A 23,965-nucleotide genomic window follows, 5' to 3' on the forward strand; every position below is an offset into this window, starting at 1 on the left:
TTTGCATAGACATGCATGTACACGTATATATCTTCCATGTTTGTTTTGTGTATTGGTCTTGCATGTGTTAGGCAAGTGCTTTTCCTACTGCAGCTATGAAGCCCTGAGTTCAAACCACAGTATTGGCTAAAACAACAACAAAAAAACCCCAAAATGAAAAAGAAATACTGTGTCATGCCCCTTATTTGTGTTTATTTTTTTTTTATTTTTTTTTTTTTATTTATTTATTTTTTTGGCCAGTCCTGGGCCTTGGACTCAGGGCCTAAGCACTGTCCCTGGCTTCTTCCCGCTCAAGGCTAGCACTCTGCCACTTGAGCCACAGCGCCGCTTCTGGCCGTTTTCTGTATATGTGGTACTGGGGAATCGAACCTAGGGCCTCGGGTATACCGAGGCAGGCACTCTTGCCACTAGGCTATATCCCCAGCCCTGTGTTTATTTTTTGTTGGTCCTGGCGCTTGAACTCTGGGCCTGGGTGCTGTCTCTGAGCTCTTCAGCTCAAGGCTAGCACTCTACTACTTGAGTCACAGGACTACTTCTGGTTTTCTGGTGGTTAATTGGAGATAAGCGCTTCATGGACTTTCCTGCCAGGGCTGGCTTTGAACCACAATCCTCGGATCTCAGCCTCCTGAGTAGCTAGGATTACAGGTGTGAGCTCCAGGTGTCATGCCATTAAATACCATTTTATATTTAACAATAGAGGAACACAGAAACAGTGCTTTATTTTTTCAAATACTTAATATTTAGAAAGTCATATATTCTTTGAGACAAGTTCTTTAAGTGATAAATTTGAGGGGCAAGATGGCACAGTTCTGTAATCCCAGCACTCAAGAGGCAGAGGCAAGAAGACTGCAGTTGAGGTCATAATGGGCTAAAAATAAATTATTGGTTTAAAAATTGTTAGTGGATGGAAAAAATTAAAAGGTTGATTTTAAAATCTGAAAGGGAAGTTCATTGGAGGGAGAGACTGGATGTGGATGGGATGGTCTATAGGGTTGGTGTCCAGGACTGTCACACACACAAATATGTTTTTTTGTTTTTTTTTGGCCAGTCCTGGGGCTTGGACTCTGGGCCTGAGCACTGTCCCTGGCTTCTTTTTGCTCAAGGCTAGCACTCTACCACTTGAGCCACAGCGCTACTTCTGGCCATTTTCTGTGTATGTGGTGCTGGGGAATCGAACCCAGGGCCTCATGTGTATGAGGCAGGCACTCTTTACCATTAGGCCATATCCCCAGCCCACAAAATATGTTTTAATGTGATAGAAATGAGTGGATGCAGCTCACATATAAACGAATGCTCTTTGTGACCTTCCATTTAAAGATTTCAAGGGGATTCTTCAGCCCATAATTGGAGTTGTTGCTGCAGTGTTGAAAGGGAAGTTTGAGTTTGCATGCAGGAATGAATAGATCTGTGAGCAGTTGATTTCCACTGTCTGTTTTTCTCTGTGCAGGTCCTTTGAAGGGCCTGAGACAAAACCAATAGAGGGTTCACTCAAACCCCATCACATCTCTTCACCTAGCATTTGCCTCTGTGAAATGAGATAGGCATTGACTGCTAGGGTCCCCATATGACTCAAACAGTGGGAGTACCAAAGGATATCAAAGTAGGCCTTTTTGGTTATTTTCATAGTTGTAAGTACATTTTTTCCCCAGTCCTGGGGCTTGAAATCAGGGCCTGAGCACTGTCCCTGGCTTCTTCTTGCTCAAGGCTAGCACTCTGCCACTTGAGCCACAGTGCCACTTCTGGCCTTTTCTATATATGTGGTGCTGAGGAATCGAACCCAGGGCTTTCATGTATGTGAGGCAAGCACTCTTGCCACTAAGCCATATTCCCAGCCCCTATGATAGGATTTTTACTTTCAACTTTTTTTTTTTTCTTTCAGTACTAGGAGTTGAACTCAAGGTCTTATTCTTAGATTGGCTTGCTTGCTTAGATAGTATTCTACCACTTGAGTCATGCCTCCAGTCTTGCTTTGCATTGTTTACTTTGGAGATGAGACTTGCAGATTTTTCTGACCAGGCTGGCTTTGAGCCTCAATCTTCTGGATTTTACTCTCCTGTGTAGCTAGTATTATAGGTGTGAACCATCAGTATTTTTATTTGTTCCATAATAGTATTAACATATTGATTGACAATGTTCTATGAAGGCAAAGAGAATTTTGAATCTCTATTAAAACCATTTCCACATTTGTATGCAACTAGTGTTTATATGGATTCAGAATAAACCACAGCTCTTTTAAAAAATCTAAGCAAAATTTACTGCAACTTTTGTATAATTTATGTGCTACAATGTATCTTGCATAGGAAACTATTTAAAGCCCCTTCAGGTAAAATATACACGGTTTAGGTACAGTTGGTTGGTTCTTTGAGGAAAAGGTAAGAGAGAATCTTTGAGCAAAATGAAAATGAAGAGCAGAGAGGTTGAGGTTACTCTAGGTAGTGATTGGGAAATTGTGGGATTAGGTTTTTGCAGCATAAAATATCTAGTGCTTTCAGTATCTGAATCACAATCAATTAATCTAAGACTGTTTCATGTGACGGGTTACACATTGATTAAACCAATTAACATCCAAAAAGAGTTGCATAATGAGCCTGAGATTCAGGGGTGTCCAAGGGCCAGCACTCCTTTGGACAAACAACCTGAGTTCCCACCATCCCTAGGGTGACACCACTGCTGGGCTCCCTTCAGAGCGGCCACTGCCACTGTTTGACAATGGGAGTCAGCAGGTCACTGTCTTGATAGACCTGGAGCCCCAGGATCATTCATGCAAAGCTTTGTTGAGGAACTGTCTCAAAAATGTCCAACCTGCTGATAGTTAATACAGTTATAACTTGGGAAGGTGTGGGAGTGCCAGGAAGGAGGAGGAAGGGTTAATGCTGACATGAAATGTGGAACTTGGCACAGGGCAACTGGCATCTCCTGGGCAGCCCAGCATACAACACACAAAGCAGTCGCTCTACTGCTCGAGCCACACCTTCAGTACAGCTCACTGGACATGAGTCTTTTGCAAATACTCAAATACTGGATATTCTAGTTATTATAATTATTTTTTTTACCCAGCTCATTTTTCCAAAGATGTCCTTCTCCCCGCCCCCCCTGCCCCCCCCCCCCCCCAGTCCTGGGCCTTGGACTCAGGGCCTGAGCACTGTCCCTGGCTTCTTTTTGCTCAAGGCTAGCACTCTGCCACTTGAGCCACAGTGCCACCTTGGGCTTTTTCTATATATGTGGTGCTGAGGATTTGAACCCAGGGCTTCATGTATACAAGGCAAGCACTCTAGCCACTAGGCCATATTCCCAGCCCCTCCTCCCCCCAGATGTCCTTTGAAGAACGTATCTTAGAAAAAAGGCTTTTTTCTAGAAATTAGAAGCCCAGGGGTTTTGTTTTGGTGCTGGAACTCAAACTCAGGGCCTTACATGTACTCAGCAGGTGCCCTCCAGCCAAGTGCAAGAGGTACACCCCAGGTGAGGAGGAGCCTTAGGTTCTTTTATTCTGTAGTGGGTTTTTTTTTTTTTTGGCGGCGGGGGGGGGGGGGGGGGGTTGGTGCATGTACAAAGACTTGAAGTCAGTGCCTCAAGCTCTTACTCAGATTTTTTGCTTACAGTTGGTGCTCTGCCACTTGAACCATTCCTTCAACCAAGCTTTTTTGCTTAGTTAATTGTAGTCTCGTGGGACTTTTCTTCCTGGAATGGCTTTGAACCACACAATCCTAGATCTCAGCATCCTGAGTATCTAAGATAGTTGTGAGCCAGCAGTGCCTGCCTGGCCTCACACATTTGATTCTACATAGAATTTTAGAGCCTCTGACTTAAATGATAGAAGTGGTTTCAAAGTCACAGAAGAAAGTCTTCCAAATATAAGTGTGTTTAGAGGCTCACCAAAGATGGGAAGTTTTAAGCAGCCTTGTACAAATGGGTGGCTAATTAAAGCAGGTTGGTGCCAAGCCTACCCTGAAGGAAGGAAGAAGCAGGAGAGGAGTAAGTGTTATCTAATGGGCTTTTGTTCTGTTTGGCAGACATTGAATGCGTTTCTTCCCAAAGGTCTGCAGTTGGTCTCGTTGGATTCATCAGTATGAACTCTACTTGGTTTTTTGTAAGGAATTTTTAGTGGCTACAGTGTACCAGGTTTTACCTCTTAAATCTGTGCACACATTTACACATTTTAAGGATATAATACGGACTTAGAGCTACCGACTTGATGAGATGTGATTCTTTAGAGTGTGTGTGTGTGTGTGTGTGAGAAATCATTAGTAAGGTTATACTTCTTGGCATTCTCAACTGATTGTAAAGTTGGCTCAATTATCAAGACAGATTTTTTTTTTTGGGGGGGGGTTTGGATCCTTAAAACTTTGCACTGAGGTTTTTTTGTGTTAATTTTGATAATTACAGACAGCTCTTACCTTTGATGACATTGGTTGAAATCCTATGAGTATATTTATTCTGATGACTGGCTTTCCCAGAACATACGCAATTAGAAAAATGCTTTGATCCTTAGTTAATGTTGTTCATTGTAAACTAACATGAATGTGCTTTTGACATTGATTGTTAATTGGTTTGTCTTCAGGGAGTCAGAAAACCAACTTGTGTAGCTTCATTCTGTAAGAGAATACTTTCTCATTTGCTGATGATCAGATCTGAAAAATGATGGCAGCTTCTCTATAATTAGAAAGATTAAAAGATTATTATTCTAGTATGTTTGATATATGGGTGCAAATACACTAGATCATCTACAGAGGGAGTTTTCATTGCATTTAGTGAATTGAATGTTAGTCTCACACTGATGAATTTTATTTTTTAAACAGTTTGGTTAAACATGCTTTAAGTCATTGTTGCCAGGTTAGTGCTGGGACTGAGACAAACATTTACCTGATGTTTCTTAGCCTCTCTGAGGACTTTGCAGTTTCAGCTTTCTCTTAATTGCCTTCCCAAGGAGTACTAAGGAAAATAATTCTTTTTTTTTTTTCCCGTAGGATATCACTCTGTAGCACTGGTTGGCCTCAAACTTGTGATCCTCTCCTGAATACTGGAATTAATTATTTGGAGATTATAGTCTCGCAGACTTTCTTGCCCTGGCTGGCTTCAAACCATGATCCTTAGATCTCTGCCTCCTGAGTAGAGTAGCTAGGATGACAGGTGTGATCCACCAGTGCCCATCATGGTTCATTCAATGCCAGTGTGGTTCATCCCTTTTTCACCCTCTGAGTGTTAAAACACAGACCAGGCACTGGTGGCTCTCACAACTGTAAAAAGCCAGAAGTGGAGCTGTGGCCCAACTTGTGACCTTGAGCAAAAGAAGCTCAGGGATAATGCCTAGGCCCTGAGTTCAATTCAATTCCAAGGATTAGCATACACATTCACAACCCCTCAGGACACAATGAGGCTAGACTTTGCCAGGGACCTTTTCATTTCCTAAGGCAGTAATGGCATGGCATTCTGGTACTAGCAGTACAGCTTTGTGCTGACAAGTCCCAAAGCAGAATGGCATTAATTTTTATCTCAGTTTTTACTCATTCTTCGTTACCTGAAGAGTAAACAAACTTTTCAGTGATCTGTGTTAATAATAATAAAAGAACTTCTGTTTGTTTTGTTTTGTTGTTTTTTGCCAGTCCTGGGGCTTGAACTCAGGGTCTGAGCACTGTCCCTGGCTTCTTTTTGCTCAAGGCTAGCACTCTACCTCTTGAGCCACAGGACCACTTCCTGCCTTTTCTGTTTATGTGGTGCTGAGGAATCAAACCCAGGGCTTCATTTTTTTATGAGGTGAGCACTTTACCACTAAGCCAGATTTCCAGCCCCATAAAAGAACTTGTGAAACGATTTCTTTAATATTAAAATATTAAAGTTACTGTGAATTTTAAAGTAACAGCTATTTATCAGTCATCAATCCAGGAATCACATCACATAACATACTGTCTTGGTTGATGATGATGATGATGATGGTGATTTCACCAGTACTGGGGTTTGAACCTGAGGGTTTGGTGCTTGTTCTGCTTGCTTGTTTGCTCAAAGCTGAGGCCCTGTCATTTGATCCACTACTCCTGTCTGGCTTTCTTCTGCTGGTTATCTTGGAATTATTTTGGAGATGGTATGTTGCTATCTTTTCTGCCCAGGCTAACTTTGAACCACAAGTTTCCCGGTCTCAAACTCCTGAGGAGGAAGGATTACAGCAAGCACGTGCTACTGGCACCCATCCTAAAACTTGTTTGCATCTTTGCTTTACTGGGAACTGAACCCAGGGCCTTGTGCTTGTTTAGTTAGGTGTTCTACCAGTTGAGCCACATTGTTTTGCTTTTAGTTTTCCAGTCTCCTTAACTGCTCAGCCTGGCCCTCAAATGCATCTTCTTGCTCCTCTACCTTTTGAGTAGCTGGGGTTGCAAGAATGCACCACAAGGTCCAGCTCTTTTAAATGGTTTTGTTTGTTTGTTTGTTTGTTTGTTTTTTTGGCCAGTCCTGGGCTTGGACTCAGTGCCTGAGCACTGTCCCTGGCTTCTTTTTGCTCAAGGATAGCACTCTGCCACTTGAGCCACAGCGCCACTTCTGGCCATTTTCTGTATATGTGGTGCTGGGGAATTGAACCCAGGGCCTCATGTATATGAGGCAAGCACTCTTGCCACTAGGCCATATCCCCAGCCCCATTAAATGGTTTTGATCTCACCTTCCCCCAAGATCATTTCCTTTGCCTCCTCCCCCTCCCTTTCTTCTACCCCTCTTTCCTCCTGCCATACTGGGGTTTGAACAGGGCTTTGTACTTGTTAGGCTGGTGCTGTCCCCTTTCCACACCTCTAGGCCTGCTTTTCAGCTGTTTATCTTGGAGATAGTCTTGTGGACTTTTCTTCTTTTCAATTTTAAGGTTAATTATTTTTTTCAGTTATTAAGTAGCTGTACAAAGAGGTTACAATTCTACAAGTCAGATTATGAATAAGATGCATGTTGATCAGTGTCACCCCTTCCATTGCTCCACCCATCCCCTCATCCCTACCTTCAAGTTACATTTGTGAACTTTTTTGTCTTTGTTGGCCTTGAATTACCACCTTCCAGATCTCAGCCCCTGAGTAGCAGGATTGCAGCCACCAGTGCCTGGAGCAGATCAGCTCACTTCTGAACAGCATTTGTAAAGAATGAGCAAGCAAAATTCTGCTTATTATAAAGTTCTCATAAACCTGCTATAGATTGTTAAGAAGGGATGTGGTTTCTTTGTACTGTGTTCTGTTCCACACAAGTAAACATTTTACTTTATCTTTAGTTGTTGATCTAAAGACAAATCAAACTTACAAGAATGACCTACTCTTGGCTGAGAGTGAAAATGTGGGCAGAAAGAAGTTTAGAAAACCCAGCTTCAAAAATAACTAGCATAAAATAGAGCTTGAGGAATTGCTCATGTGATAGAGCACCAGCCAAGCAAACAGAGGCCCTAAGTTCAAGCCCGGGTATTACTGCTACCAAACAAACCCCAGGGTCCCTACTGTGGTGGTTTTTTTGTGTTTTTTTTTTCCCTTGAGTCAGGGACTTAGAACTGATAATCCTGTCTTTGGATCCCAGGTGTTCTATTATGGAGGATATTTAACTAATGAAGTGTAGCCTGTCATTAACTGCCATTTAAAAATTAGCTGAAACACTTCAAAACTACCTTTGATTGCCTTAAACAGTTCTGTCACTTTTCATTCATTCTTTTATTTTTAGTACGATAGTGAGTAGGTTTGTAACTACTGCTTTGTAACTCAGCCTTTTTTGTTTGTTACTGATGGTTTTTAATCTAGGACTTTGAGCAAACGTTCTTTTGTGTTTGTGTATGGTGTGTGTGTCCTAATTCTGGGCGGGAAGTCAGAGCCTCATGCTCCCATCTGGCCTTCTTGCTTATAGCTGGAACTATACCACGTGAGCCATGTTTCTAGCCTAACTTTTTGTTATTTTAGAGATGAACCCAGGGCCTCCGGCATTCTAAGCACATGCTGTACTACAAGATAACAAATCATATCTTCCTAATAATATTACAGTTAATTTTGTGCATGTATTGTTTGGTGCTAGCAATTTATTTAAGAACAATTCACTCTTGACACTACCCCTCCCCCCGCCCAATTCTGGATCTTGAACTCAGGGCTTGGGCATTATCCTTGAGCCACCCCCCTTGCTCCTGCAAGACTGGTATTGTACCACTTTGAGCTACAGCTCCACTTCCAGGTTTGAGTCATTTAGAGTCTTACGGGGACTTTTCTGCCTGGGTTGGCTTTGAACCACAATCCTCACATCTCTGCCTCCTGAGTAGCTAGGATTACAGGCATGAGCCACCAGTGCCCAGTACTTCTGGCACTTTTGGTGTTTAATTGGAGATTATAATCTCATGGACTTTCTTGCCTGGCCTTTGAATCAGGACCCTCAGAACTCAGCCTTCTGACTAGTTAGGATTGCAGGTGTGAGCAACTGACCTGGCTAGAATAATTTTCTAGATATGAAGTGATTTATCCTTCTCATGTTCTGTAACATTATTTACTAAATAATGTATATTAGATTTTATTTAAAATGCATAAAGACACAAAATCCCCTATAAGCTTCCCATGTCATCAAGTAGAGATCATACTAGAGTGATTGCTTTTTCTTTTTTCATTGTGTCAGATATTAAGATACACATAATGTAAAATTTATCATTGTAAGCATTTTAAGTGCAGGGAGTTCTGAATATGTTCACATTCCTCTTCAACATAGCCACTATACATCTCCAGTGTTTCATTTTCCCACCTGAAACTTGTGAAAAAATGCATGCTTTTTATACCTTCAACTATATCCATATTGTGGGTAGTTATGAATGCAGTACTGGAGTGTGACCTTGAGCCTTCCACTTGTGAGGCAGGCACTTTCATTCCTGAGTGTGCCTCTACCTATTATGAGCAATTGTTTCACGTTTCCTCCATATTTAGGTAATAATGTGTATGTATTTTTCTGCTTAATTGCTCATTCCCTCATGACAGCAGTTCTTCCATGATAATGGGATTCTCTAGAGAACAGAGTGATTCTAAAAATTGATTTGAGAGTGGGGCTGTATCTCAAGTAGTTGAGTGGTGGATATTGAAGTCATGAGTCCCCTCCAAAAAAGGGATTGGTTTTTGACTGTCACTTCTTTCTTCCCTCTTTTTTCTGGTGCTGATACCAAGGCTTGAACTCAGGACTTTGAGTTCTTCCTGGTCTTTCACTCTAGGCCAGTGTTCTTCCAATTGAGCCACATCTCCACTTCGAGCTTTTTGATGATGAATCTGACTTTTTTGGGTTGGCTTTCAGCTGCAATCCTCAGATCTCAGCCTTCTGAGTACCTAAGATAACAGGCCTTCAGTGCCTGGCCCCCTTAACTTTTTGACTTTTCAGCAGAGGATTGGGCTCAGTGACATTGTTGGGCCAGGGAAGAGAGTGGTGTATGTGAGATATAGCTATCATTCATTAGGGAAGGGGATGGTGCATTTTCTACTTATTGATGTGGTGGACACAGGTTTTAAATTTTGACTGGTTAAGAGATAGGTGTACACGAACTTGATTGTAATAATTATGAGTGTCAATTATAAATTCTTCTGATGGGAGCTCTTGGTCTCTTCTAGGATTGGCAGCCACCGTTTGCATGTGATGTTGATAAACTTCATTTTACTCCACGTATCCAGAGGCTGAATGAATTGGAGGTAATGCCCTTGCTGGGGTTTGGTCGTCCGTATTCTAGAGGTTTTCTCTTGGAAGAGACTTCATCACCTATCTAATTTTAGTGAGAAAATAGGGATGATGACTAATCATGATAAAACAATGATAGTTGGAACATTGGAGAGCACATTTCATTAAAAACTCTAGTTTTTGGACTATGAATTGGTATACCCTAAATCATTCTACATTTAGATAGTAATCACTACAATGTAGGCTTTGTAGAGATTCTACTTTGAAAGTTATAAGATAGATTATCAGCCTTGATATTCTTTAAGTACATAACTTAGATTTAAATAATATTTGTTTGCCAAGGAAGAATGAGGAATACAGGGAGGGGTACCATACAGAAAGCTTTAAAATGTAGGGTAGATAAAAATTTGGGGGGGTTGATAACAGATTCGGATTGCTTGCATTATTGTTTACAAATGGGATCCAATTTCAATATTGAGCCTTTATTGTGTGTTCCTACACTGAACCAAACTTTTTTTTTCTTTTTGTCAGGGCATGGGCACTGTCCCAGAGCTTTTTTGGTCAAGGCTAGTGTTCTACTACTTTGAGCCACTACTTTAGCACCACTTCCAGTTTTCTGGTGGTTATTTGGAGATAAAAGTCTCAAGGACTTCCCTGCCCGGGCTGGCTTCAAACACAATCTTCAGATCTCAGCCTCCTGGGTAGTTAGGATTACAGGTGTGAGCCACCAGTGCCTGGCTTGAATCAAATATTTTTTAAGTGAAATAGAACAAATGGAATTCTGTAGACATTGATGATCACACGTTATGTGTGTGTGTGTGTGTGTGTGTGTGTGTGTGTGTGTGTGTGTGTATGATATTTATTTGTTTACTTTTTGCCAGTCCTGGGGATTGGTACTCACTCAGGGCCTGAGCACTGTCCCTGGCTTCTTTATGCTCAAGGCTAGCACTCTACCCCTTGAGATGCAGCACCACTTCTGGCTTTTTTCTGTGTATGTGGTGCTGAGGAATCAAACCCGGGCCTTCATGCATGCTAGGCAAGCCCTGTACCACTGAGCCACATTCCCAGCCCTAATATTTATATTTTTAAGAGCTCTACAGTGTATGTTCAGATTTCAAGTTAAGCTTGAAAATAGCTGGTATGTATTAGAGTTCTTAGATATGGTTGTGAACATCTGAACATTGATCTAAACATTGATCTTTTGGTCTGGTTTGCAAGATAAAGTTCTTCAAACTGCCTGGCTTAATATTTTATCAGGTTAGGAAGGAAAAATGGCCCATGGAGAATAGTCAGGGCTTATTAATGTATGTAGAAATACCATTACAAGTCTGTTTTTAGACTTGTTTGAAGAAATAAGAAAATTTCCACTCTGAAAGGACCTTTAGACCATCCAGCTGCAAGGAGACTAACCTAGCATATAGAAGCTTATTTGTCATAATCTTAAGCAATATCATGAAGTTATGCTTAAAGCAGTTCTAAATGTTATGTTAAGGCTTGAAGAGCATTTAACTCTGCCTGGTACATGAATATATTTTGTTAATATATGATTAGTCATATACTTTGGACTATTTCCTCCGTTTTATTTAGAAAGTGGCTTTGCATTAAATATTCTAAGAATGATATCTATATGAAGAGGGTACAGGAAGGAGCTTTAAAAGAATCTAGGTGGGTGCCACATTTAGCAGTAGCATCTTCCTGTAGTCTCAGCTTCTTGGGAGGAGGGTGAGTTAGGAGGATTGATTGAGTCTGGCAGATCAAGGCCAACCTAGACTCTGCCACAGAAGAGAAAAAAAAAGAAAAAGTTGGTGGTTAAATGTAGTTCTTTGTCATTTAGGCTCAAACTCGTGTAAAGTTGAATTTCCTGGACCAGATTGCAAAGTACTGGGAGTTACAGGGGAGCACTCTGAAAATTCCACATGTGGAGAGGAAGATCTTGGACTTGTTCCAGCTAAATAAGGTAAAGGACTAATGCTCATTGTACTCCTTTAATACTGTTCTGACAGCATATTTGTTCTTTTTTTCTCTTAAAAGTGCTTGCTGTCTGAAATAGATAAAATGAGATTTTTCAGTTGTGTTGAGTAATATAGATGAGGCTGTCCCTATCATCTGGAGACCTTATAGAATATTTTTCCTGCCATCTGTTTTTTTGGACTGGTCCTGGGGTTTGAACTCAGGGCCTTGGGTACTGTCCTGAGATTTTGTGTTTAAGTCTAGTACTCTGCAACTTGATCAACTTCCAGCTTTTTGCTGATTGATTGGAGATAAAAATCTCACAGTAATGAGTTTGGAATGTACTCATTAATGTACTCAATACCTTAAGTATCTGTAACCCCTCTCTGTACATCACCCTTACAATAATATAAAATAACATTTTAATAAATAACAAAAGAAAAATTTCACGAACTTTTCCCGCCTGGGATGGCTTTGAATGCAATCCTCAGATCTCAGCCTCCTGAATAGCTTGGATTATAGATACGAGCCACTGGCACCCATCTCTGTCACCTGTTTTTTGTTTTTTGTTTTTTGCCAGTCCTGGGGCTTGGACTCAGGGCCTGAGCACTGTCCCTGGCTTCTTTTTGCTCAAGGCTAGCACTCTGCCACTTGAGCCACAGCGCCACTTCTGACCATTTTCTGTATATGTGGTGTTGGGGAACCGAACCCAGGGCTTCATGTATACGAGGCAAACACTCTTGCCACTAGGCCATATCCCCAGCCCTGTTTTTTGTTTTTAAATCATTTTGAAACTTCACAGTAATTCTGTGAGGGATTCCTTCCATTTTAGGTCAGATAAAGAAGAAGACAGATTTTTTTTTTTAATTAATGAAGCAGAGAAGTCTGATGTTCTTCCTAATTGTGAAGGCATCATTCTTTCCAGCAAACATAGTAACAGGCTTTCCACCCTTTTGTTTATAGACATCCTATAGACATCTTACCCTATAATCTAAGGGGTTATAGGGTAGGACCAAATGCTGTGTAAGAGACTTGTAGTAGAGATTTAGTTGTTAATCTGAACCTGGCTTTACTAGGGTGACTGTTTTGGGAAGTGAGAGGTAGCCTTATTGGGGACAAAGTATTCACAGATTATGCTGTCAAAAGTGCTTTTAGGAGGGCTGGGACCATAGCCTAGTGGCAAGAGGGCTTGCCTCATATACATGAAGCCCTAGGTTCGATTCCCCAGCACCACATATATAGAAAATGGCCAGAAGTGGCGCTGTGGCTCAAGTGGTAGAGTGCTAGCCTTGAGCAAAAAGAAGCCAGGGACAGTGCTCAGGCCCTGAGTCCAAGGCCCAGGACTGGCAAAAAAAAAAAAAAAAAAAAAAAAAAAAAGTGCTTTTAGGAGGGAAAAACTGGGAGAGAGCAAGGGAAGAGGTAACATTGTCCAAAAAGAAATGTACTCTACTTATGTAACTGTAGCCATTCTGTATATCATCTTTATAACAACAATAAAAACATAAAAATAAAGCAATGTTAGGTTTTCCAGCTTCAAGTTAACAGCTTATGTATTTTTTGTTTTTCTTAGATAACCACATCTAGGAACTTAATACTTAAATGTGAAGTAGTTAGAAATGATTTCCATTTATGTGTTTCTAATCATTCATTTCTTCTTGATATTTTCACAGTTAGTTGCAGAAGAAGGTGGATTTGCAGTTGTTTGCAAGGATAGAAAGTGGACCAAAATTGCTACCAAGATGGGGTTTGCTCCTGGAAAAGCTGTGGGCTCACACATCAGAGGACATTATGAGCGAATCCTTAACCCCTACAACTTATTCCTGTCTGGGGACAGTTTGAGGGTGAGTACCATTGCTGCATTTGTTCATCCTTTGTCCCTCCATTTCTGTGCCTCCCTATACACTCCCAAAGACAGATAAATTAACTAATTGGGGGCTGGGAATATGGCCTAGTGGTAGGTAGAGTGCTTACTTACCTTGCATATCTGAAGCCCTGGGTTTGATTCCTCAGCATCACATATATAGAAAAAAACAGAAGTGGTGCTATGGTTCAAGTGATAGAGTGCTAGCTTTGAGCAAAGAAGCCAGGGACAGTGCTTAGGCCCTGAGTTCAAGCCCTAGGACTGGCAAAAAAGAAAAAAAAAAAACCAAAAACCTATCAGAACAAAAAAGGAAAGAAAACAAAAGCAGCAAAAAAGAAAACCCTCTTGATTTCATTTCCTGAAATACATTTTGATAAATATTATTTTGTATTATCAGATGATAGGAATTTTTTTATCTTCCTTTTTAGCCTAGAAAAAAATGCTATTCAGAAAGTGTGTGTGTGCGTATATATATGTGTGTGTGTATGTATATGTTTGCTTTGCAGTGCTGGATTCAAACCTAATCCCTCGCACTTGCACTAGATAAGTGTTTCACTACTGAACTCTACACCTCCACCCCACAGGTTTTCTATTTGTTTTTAAAATAATTTTAAATTTTCTTGCCAGTCCTGGGGCTTGAACTGAGGGCCTGGACACTGTCCCTGAGTTTCTTTTGCTCGAGGCTAGCGCTCTACTACTTGAGCCACAGTACCACTTCCAGCCTTTTCTATTTATGTGATATTGAGGAATTGAACCCAGGGCTTCATGCATGCTAGGCTAGCACTCTTACCATTAAGCCATGTTCCCAGCCCTCTATTTGTTTTTCAATGTACAATAGTTAGATTTACTCAAATGGTAAAGTGCCTGCCTAGCAAGTGAAAGACCCTGAGTTCAAAAACCCCAACTCACCTGTATGTATTAATGGCCTGTGAATCCAGTAGAAGACTTAGGGCAGAACCTTTGTGCCTCTTTTTTCACAGGCATGTGCCAACATCAGACCTAACTCTTCCTATCTAAGTGAGATTACAGTGAATAAAGGGAGAGAGTCTTTCCTGCTCTGAGTTGCAGCATTTTAGAAGCATGTATCCGTATTGTTAGAGAGCCAGTGATTATGTGTGTAATCCCAGCCACATACAGAAGCATTGCATTGCTACGCTAATCTGGGGAAAATAAGTCATGAGGCCTTACCTAAAAAATCAGTGAAGGCAAAAAGAGCTGGAGCTGTCACTCAGTGGTAGAGTATCTCTGCTTGCTTGTCTTGCAAGTACAGACTCTTGAGTTCATATTCCAAGATCTGCCCCCTCCAATGAAATAGCAGTTGAACATTTACACAGCAAATAACCTGAAAAGACTTGATATTTAGAGATGATCTTTTTGAGGTGGAAGAGGGATAATTTCAAAATTCTATTATTATTATTATTGCCAGTCCTGGGGCTTGAACTCAGGGCCTGAGCACTGTCCCTGGCTTCTTTCTGTTCAAGGCTAGCACTCTAGTTCTTTAGCCACAGCACCACTTCCAGCCTTTTCTACATATGTGGTGCTGAGGAATCAACCCAGGGCTTCATGTTTAGGAGGCAAGCACTTTACCACTAGGCCATATTCCCAGCCCCCAAATTCTATTATTATAATGTATGAAGACAGCACAAGGAACTTCCAAGGGAAGCTGCTGATCATAGGGATTTAGAAGGGAGGGAGAAGAGAAGGCAATACAGGATTTTTTTTTGTTTTGTTGCCAGTCCTGGGGCTTGGACTCAGGGCCTGAGCACTGTTCCTGGCTTCTTTTTGCTCAAGGCTAGCACTCTGCCACTTGAGCCACAGCGCCACTTCCGGCTTTTTCTATATATGTGGTGCTGAGGAATCGAACCCAGGGCTTCATGTCTATGAGGCGAGCATTCTACCACTAGGCCATATTCCCAGCCCCGGCAATAGAGGATTTTACCCAGAAAAAATGTAATATGTGCACATCTGAAATTGAAAAGTTCTTGGTACAATTAAAACACACTTAAGAAAAATATCAGGAAAGTAAAACAGGCTCCTTTTTTGGGGGTGAGGTGGGGAATGAGGGTGGGGTTGGATTGTTGGAAATCCTGAGGGCTAATAAGCAGGGAGAAAGAAGATGTTTATGATCACAGTGGTTTGTATACATGTATAGAGTTAAATCTGTGAAACCTCCCCCATAGTCTACATGTATGCTAATTTAATACCCTCTGCAAACATTGCATCTTTATTTTACTTTATTTTTTTATTTTTTGCTAGTCCTGGGGCTTGGACTCAGGCCTCCCCGAGCACTGTCCCTGGCTTCTTTTTGCTCAAGGCTAGCACTCTGCCACTTGAGCCACAGCACCACTTCTGGCCTTTTCTGTATATGTGGTGCTGAGGAATCGAACCTAGGGCTTCATGTATATGAGGCAAACACTCTTGCCACTAGTCCATATTCCCAGCCCCAACATTGCATTTTTAACACAGGTAAATATTTGTTGAGGGATCTACTATGTGGCAGGTATGTTATAGACACTAGTGCAGATTCACTGTAGAAAGTATGGTGAAAACAAAATCCCCTTAAGAGGGGGTAGGGGGGAGAGAACAGTAGAGACCAGGTCTACAAAATAACAGATGTCTTTTCAAATGGCATTTCCATATGTTTGGGTCAGCGACCTTACATTATGTATCCCAAACCTTACTAAACAAACATAAAAAGGTCTAGGATAGCCCTTATCAGAGGATCACAATAGCTCAACAGCTATGTACATATGATTATAGAAGATGAGGCTAAGCAAAATGAACTCCAGGAGAAGGAAACAGGAGGATTTTATTGTTGTCGTTACATTTACGGTACTAGGTGAATTTCCTTTGGCATACCCCATGTGGTTACTGTTTATGATTTTGGTACACTGGATGTTGTATATATGTTTATGTGAGGGAAGGGAAAGGAAAATGAGGGACGGTGTAACAAATATGACAAGAAATGTACTCACTACCTCATTATGTAACTGTGTACCCCGTCTGTACATCACCTTGTCAATAAAATTTAATTTAAAAAAAAAAAGCAAAACAAAACAAAATCCCCGTAACCCTAGCAACCTGCCATTTCTCTGAAAGCTGTTTTTGGCACATGCATAATAAAGTGTCCGTGTACTCTTTGAATACAGTGTGGTGCCCCCCTGATCCCCATCCCAGCTCAACATGCAAAAATTTGCTATTATTGAAAGTTTTTATAGCCAGACCTTGTTTGATGTCTCCTGTTGTTGGAACTTCTGGTCGTGCTCCCCCACCCTGCTTATTTGTGGTGCTGGGGATGGAACCACCCAGGGCCTTGTACTTCCTGACATAATATAACAACATACCTGACTACAGATCAGAAGACATACTGTACCATTGAGCTAATATGCCAAGCCTCTGTCCACTTCTGACTTTTGAAGTTAGTTTTTAGGGTAAAGAAGAGTTGGAAACAGGGCTGGGGATATGGCCTAGTGGCAAGAGTGCTTGCCTCCTACACATGAAGCCCTGGGTTCAATTCCCCAGCACCACATATATAGAAAACGGCCAGAAGTGGCGCTGTGGCTCAAGTGGCAGAGTGCTAGCCTTGAGCAAAAAGAAGCCAGGGACAGTGCTCAGGCCCTGAGTTCACGGCCTAGGACTGGCCAAAACAAAAAAAAAAAAACAACAACAGAAGAGTTGGAAACATATAGTTAAAAAATAAAGAATGTGGGTCTACACTGAAGGAATTGTTGCTGAAGAACCAAGTGGCAAGGGCCTAGGTGTGGGAAGCTGGAAGGACACAGACCCTGGTGTACTGCAAAGGGATCCCAGGCCTCGGCTTTGCATCAGCCTATTTTCTAAAGTCTTAAGGGACCCCTGGGATGGTGTAATGATGGTATGATCATACTGATCACCTCTATGCTCCATTTCTCAAGTAAAGGTTAAGAGTAGAGTCTGCATATGATACCACTCAGGCATGTGTAGTGGTCAAGAACAAAATCAAGGGGCTGGGAATATGGCCTTAGTGGCAAGAGTGCTTGCCTCATGTACATGAAGCCCTAGGTTCGATTCCTCAGCACCACATATATAGAAAATGGCCAGAAGTGGCGCTGTGGCTCAAGTGGGCAGAGTGCTAGCCTTGAGCAAAGAGGCCAGGGACAGTGCTCAGGCCCTGAGTCCAAGCCCAGGACTGCCCAAAAAAGTAAAAAAATAATAAAGAACAAAATCAAGATTTTCATTTATATTCTAAAATGCTGCTGAGTTAGTCTCTAAAGCCCTGAAGATGGTGGAGCCGTGGAGACCTGGGGAAATAAGCCTGTGTGTGGTAGGCAAGCACAGTGCTACCACTGAGCCTCTTGCTCAGCCAAAAGTTGGTTAGTTGCTATGTTTAATTCCAAATATACATGATGTAACATGTCTCAGGAGGTTACACTTAGAAACTCACCTACCTTCCTTCTGTTCCCTTTCCCTTCTCTTAACATATTTACACCACTCTAGGCTGCTGTTCTCTTCAGTGGCTGGGATTATAGGAATGAGCCACTGTACCAATTTTTTCTAAGATTCATTTCTTAAGAAAGGAAATTCACCTGTACAGTTGTGTTTATTTCCAGTGTCTGCAGAAGCCCAATCTGAGCACAGACACCAAGGACAAGGAATACAAGCCCCACGATATTCCCCAGAGGCAGTCTGTGCAGCCCTCTGAAACCTGTCCTCCAGCCCGACGAGCAAAACGCATGAGAGCAGAGGTAAGACTCGAGACTGATGTCAAGGAACTCCTGAGCCATAGCGGTAGTGGTTGTCCAGCATGCTTTCTCTCACATGTGTGGTCTTTGTAGTTTTGAGCCTTGCTGATCTTACAAAGGGTTGCTTTGTGTTGTCCAGCTTTTACATGGGGAGGAGGGGTTTGCACCCACAAAGGCAACGGAATTGAAGAGCTCTCTGGTTTTGTGCTGCCTGGGCAGATAGCTGCTGAGCTGTTACTAGTCAGAGCCTCAGGAAGAATTAAGTGCTGCCCCGTGCCTCTATTTGGATTGCTTGGTACTTTTTTTTTTTTTTTAATATCAGAGCAGTTAGAAATGATAGTGAAAGCCATGTTTCTTAGATTTACTGAGAAGGCTGAAATTGGTAAAAAGTAAATGCTAAGAGAGAGAAGAATTGAGAAACATGAAGTGGTATTAAATAAGATGAAATAAAAGTGACAAGAAAGAAAATCAGGTCTGAAAAACTGATAAGCTCATTTGGTGGAAGATTTTTTAAAAATTCTGCTTGGAGGTTTCCCATGAGAAAAGAGGAATCTTTTCTCACTTACCTTGTTCACACATAGAGGTGTGAAGGACTTCCTGCAAGTTTTAGGACCTCAGCAAAGGCACACAGAAGGATTTCGAGCTGAGAAGCCTAATTGTAGTGATCGTGCTTCCAAGTGGGTCTCTGGATCCTTAAGAATCATTGGCAGAGATTCCCATTCTGTGTTTTGCAGAAGAAATAAATAGAACTAAGCCAGTAATCATGTTTAAAATTCATTAGTCTAAGAATGAGTTGATTTTGAATACACCCTTAACCTTTCCATGTATATGTTAGACTGGCCATCTGGATGCCTGGTCTCCTTGATGATACCTGATGGTAATGGACTGTGACCATGAGAGAGTAATACAGTATGCTCCCCACACACTTTATTATGCAGACCATTAAAATGGCTTTACCAGTATGCGCCAGACACAGGAATAGACTGGCTTATCCTTCACTGAGGAGGGAGGCCTAAGAATGCGGTAATGTTAGAGATGTAGATTATAATAATGGTTTCTGAAAAGTGGTAAACTTGTAAGCAGTCAGCAAAATCTTAGAAGCTAATAAAATTGTGGTATTTTACATAACTGCTTGGTGGTTTGACTTAGTGAAAATGTAATAAAAAACATTTAGAACTGAGATGCTTCTGGAGTTGTTCTCCATTTGAGTAGTAACACTTTTCATAATTTATTGTGGGTATTTTTTTCCTTCTAATTTTCAATATGATACCAGAGAATGTTCTTCTAGCTTCCAAGATTCCATACCTTAAACGAATAGTTCTAAAGGTGAGATCTCCTCAATGGAGAAAGAAGTATGCTTTGAATTCCCTGAAGCAATAATAGATAAATTAAGGCTGTCATCACCTTGAGATTCCACTTGGATTTTTAAAGATTTCTTTCTATGTATTTATGTATACAACATTGTTTTTTATGTTTTAGGCCATGAATATTAAAATAGAGCCAGAAGAGACAACAGAATCCCGGACTCATAATCTGAGACGCCGGATGGGTTGTTCAGCTCCGAAGTGTGATAGTGGTAAGGGGTTATCTGTGAAGAAGATGGAAGCAAACAAATGAAAATTTTTGTCAATTAAGCACACACTAGAGCAGTTGTTACATCCTAGTACTTGATGAAGTCTCAATATATCTATGCCTTTATTCTCATAATTACCTGTCCAGTAAGAGACAGAGAAATATATGAATATTAATAATGTTGCTAGTTGCTGAGACTCGATGCAGCTACTTGCTGCCTTGAAATTTAATTCAGTGCATTTAAATGATTTGAGAGTTGGTGTCAGTATCTCATACAAATAGGCCTAGATACTGGGATCTGAAAATCAGATCAGGTTCAGGGCCAGTTGAGGCAGATAAAACCTCCAGACTCTCATGTCCAATTAGCCAACAAGAAGCCAGAAGTGGAGATGTGGCTCACCAGCTGTGAGTGCAAAAGCCAAGAAAGAGCTTGAGGCCCTGAGTTTAAGCTCCAGTTCTCTCCCTCTCCCTCCCCTGCCCTCTCCTCTCTTTCCTCCCCTCTCTCCCCATTCCCCTTTCCTTCTCTCGCCTCCTCTCCCCCATTTCTCTCTTCCCTCCTCTCTCCCCTTCCCCTTTCTTTGTTTGTATTCTTCCCCCTTTCTTCTCCTCTTCCCCCCCCCCCCCCCAATTTGCAAAAAGCATTGGTGCCTTTGACTGTCATTTCAAGGCAAGGCAGACAGACATTTTCTAAGTAAGTGAATTTTAGTAGTCCTTGCTGGCCTGGTTGTTAGTTACTTCATGTAAGTCAATGACAGGTTTTTATGCTCACAGGGCACATAACAAATGACAAAATTACTACGATTAGTTCTTAGGGATCAGTGAGTTAGTGGAAGGCAGTATGGTATGGTAAAAACAACATGAACATGAATCCAGGCCCAACCATTGAATAGTTGTTTGACTTTAGAGATAGTATCTCTGTGTGTGTGTGTGTGTGTGTGTGTGTGTGTGTGTGTGTGTGAGTGTGTGTGAGTGAGTGTGGGGGGGATGGAGAGGGAGAGGGTACTGGAGATTGAAGTCCAGGCCTTAAGGCATGCACATGTGCTTGCATTTGTCAGCCCTGGGGCTTAAAACTCAGTGCTTGGGCACTGTCCTTGAGCTTTGTGTTCAAGGCACTCTACCACTTGAGTCACAGCTCCACTTCTGGTTTTTTGGTTATTGTGGTTTTTCTGCCCAGCTGGCTTTGGACTGTGATCCTCATTTCTCAGCCCCCAAGTAGTTGAGATTACAGATGTGAACAGTCTGTGCCTGGTGAGATAATATCTTCGTTTAGTGTTGATTTTCTTTTCTTTTTTTTTTTTTTTTTTTTTTTTGTTTGTTTTTTTGGCCAGTCCTAGGCCGTGGACTCAGGGCCTGAGCACCGTCCCTGGCTTCTTTTTGCTCAAGGCTAGCACTCTGCCACTTGAGCCACAGCGCCACTTCTGGCCATTTTCTGTATATGTGGTGCTGAGGAATTGAACCCAGGGCCTCATGTATTCGAGGCAAGCTCTCTTGCCACTAGGCCATATCCCCAGCCCTAGTGTTGATTTTCTTATCTTTGAAGGAGTAAATTTATGGAATGCATTTAGGACAATGCCTACCACAAGATAGTTCAATAATAGCTTAGTTTTGGGGCTGGGGATATGGCCTAGTGGCAAGAGTGCCTGCCTCGGATACACGAGGCCCTAGGTTCGATTCCCCAGCACCACATATACAGAAAACGGCCAGAAGCGGCGCTGTGGCTCAAGTGGCAGAGTGCTAGCCTTGAGCGGGAAGAAGCCAGGGACAGTGCTCAGGCCCTGAGTCCAAGGCCCAGGACTTGCCAAAAAAAAAAAATAATAATAGCTTAGTTTTTAGTAAAATTCTCAGTTATTGGGACTAAGGGTGTTGGAGACTAGGAAGTTGACCACAGGAAATTATCTTAGATCACAAGGAGATAATATATAACATAGAAGTAGTCAACTTGGTGGATTTAATCAACCAGTCATAATCAAGAGAAAGTTGATTACAGGGGCTTGGAAGTATGGCCTTGAATACGGTAACACTGGCTGCTATTGCTGCAAAGTTGAAAACAGGAAGTTACTTTTGTATACGGTGTGTGCTCTGGGAGGAAGAGGAGGATGGAGGGCTGGTAATGAGAGTGAAGCAGGGAGCAGATGATGGAACATGGGACAGAAGGTAACTTTTGATTGTTCCTTGCAGACAAAGAAATGAAAAGCAACATCAAGCAAGAACCCATTGAGAAGAAAGACTATATTTTAGAGAGTGAGAAGGAAAAGCCGAAGAGTCGATCTAAAAAAACCACCAATGCTGTGAGTCATCATCCCCTTTCTCCCGTTTCTGTCCCGTTCCTTTCCTCCCTTTGAAGTGTCGATGCGTTACTCTGGCTGACCTCACATCCTGTTCCCTCAGCCTCTGGAGTAGCTGGCTTGACAGACATGCCCTCCCCTTTCCTCCTCCCCTTTGCTCCTTCATTTCTTACATGTCTCTATTTTTTAAGAAAATACTTCATTAGTTTCTTGTTACCAAACCCACATAGATAAGACCTTACACACAATATTTAGCACATTGACTTATCCCTGTAAATATAAAAAATTAAGTTTAATGTTTTTTAAACTGGTATAGCTATTAACTTCTGTTCAATGTCAACTCAACATGGTAAACTGGGATACTTTCTCCCAAAGTTTACAGCAGAGATTGTGTGTGTGTATGCCTTTGGCATATATGTATGTGTATGTGATGGCTATATGTATATAAAGAACCTCTGTAGCAGTATGTTTGCATCAGTAGCATCAACTACTTTTCTAGGTTCTGTAATCTGAGTTTGTGAAGGCTGAACACTCAAAAAAGAAGGAAAGAGCCAGGTGCTAGTAGCTCATCCCTGTAATCCTAACTATTCAGGAGGCTCCTAGCTATTCAGGAGGCTGCTATCTGTGGATTGAGGTTTGAAGCCAGTCTAGGCAGGAAAGTCCATGAGACTATCTCCAATGACCCACTAGAAAACTGAAAGTGGCACTATGACTCAAAAGTGGAAAGCGTAACCCTTGAGCAAAAGAGCTCAGGGACAGCACCTGAGTTCAACTCTCAAGACCGACAAAAAACAACAACAACAAAACCTCAGAAAACAGCAAAACTTCGGTTCCTATTGTACCTGGCACCATTAAAAAAATTACCATCAATGTTTTCTTCTGAAAAGAAAACATTTTAGAGAAACAACATTAAAAACAGCATTCGTGTGTGTGTGTGTGTGTGTGTGTGTGTGTGTGTGTTTGTCTGTTTCTGTCTGTGTGTCTGTGTGTCAGTCCTGAGGCTTTAACTCAAGGCCTGGGTGCTGGGTGCTGTCCTGAACTTTTGTGTTCTACTGTAGCACTCTTACCATTTGAGCCACAGCTCCATTTCTGTGTGCTTTTTGTTGTTGTTTGGTTTTTTGGCTAATTAGTTGGATGTAAGAGTCTCCTGGACTTTGTTGCATGGGCTGACTTGTGAACAATGATCTGCAGATCTCAGCCTCCAGAGTAACTAAGATTACAGATGTTGAGCCATGGGCATTTAACCTTTTCCTTGATTTACTTCTTTTTTTTGGCCAGTCCTGGGGCTTGAGACTCAGCATCTGAGCATTTTTCCTGGCTTCTTTTTGCTCAAGGCTAACACTCTACCTCTTGAGCCACAGCACCACTTCTGGCTTTTTCTGTGTATGTGGTGCTGAGGAATCAAACCCAGGGCTTCATGCATGCTAGTCAAGCACTCTACCATACTACTAAGCCACATTTCCAGCCTGCCCTTTCCTTTTTTAAACCCCCTTACCCAAGCTTACATTTGTGTGTCTTGTCAAGATAGGTTGACCTAGTATCTGACAATGGAAACATCTTTTTTCTAGTCAGTTTATAATAGTACCAGTATAAAAATGAGGTAACCATCTTAAGAAGACAGCAGTACTATTGTCAGCATTGATGGACTTTTTTTTTTCTGGTGTACATTAAATTTGCATTGAAAATTAATGAGTAGTGCCATCCACGGAATTCTTCATAAATCATCAACCTACTTCCAGATTACCTGAAGGGTAGATGAGGAGTCAGATTGCTAGCCAGGTGCTAGTGATTCATACCTATAATCCTAGCTACTTGGGAGACAAAGAATGGGAGAGTCATGATTTAAGACTAAGACCCTTTCTCAACCTGTATTAGCACAGTCATGATGGGAAGCCGAAAATAGGCATAGCATGGCCCAGGTCTGGGCCAGAAGTAGGTCT

The 23,965-nt window shown here is 41.7% G+C and overlaps 1 protein-coding gene across 1 annotated transcript in view; it reads left to right on the forward strand.

Annotated features, from left to right (window-relative positions):
- The window catches only part of Kdm5b (lysine demethylase 5B), a 73,378-nt gene that overhangs the window by 14,947 nt on the left and 34,466 nt on the right, over positions 1 to 23,965 (forward strand). The window contains exons 2-7 of the mRNA XM_048357229.1: positions 9,573 to 9,650; positions 11,471 to 11,593; positions 13,257 to 13,427; positions 18,037 to 18,171; positions 19,648 to 19,744; positions 21,919 to 22,028. Coding sequence (XP_048213186.1) covers positions 9,573 to 9,650; positions 11,471 to 11,593; positions 13,257 to 13,427; positions 18,037 to 18,171; positions 19,648 to 19,744; positions 21,919 to 22,028 — 714 coding nt within the window. The remainder of the gene's footprint in view (positions 1 to 9,572; positions 9,651 to 11,470; positions 11,594 to 13,256; positions 13,428 to 18,036; positions 18,172 to 19,647; positions 19,745 to 21,918; positions 22,029 to 23,965) is intronic.

This window comes from Perognathus longimembris, chromosome 11 (assembly GCF_023159225.1).
Source record: "Perognathus longimembris pacificus isolate PPM17 chromosome 11, ASM2315922v1, whole genome shotgun sequence".
Taxonomy (NCBI): Eukaryota; Metazoa; Chordata; class Mammalia; order Rodentia; family Heteromyidae; genus Perognathus; species Perognathus longimembris.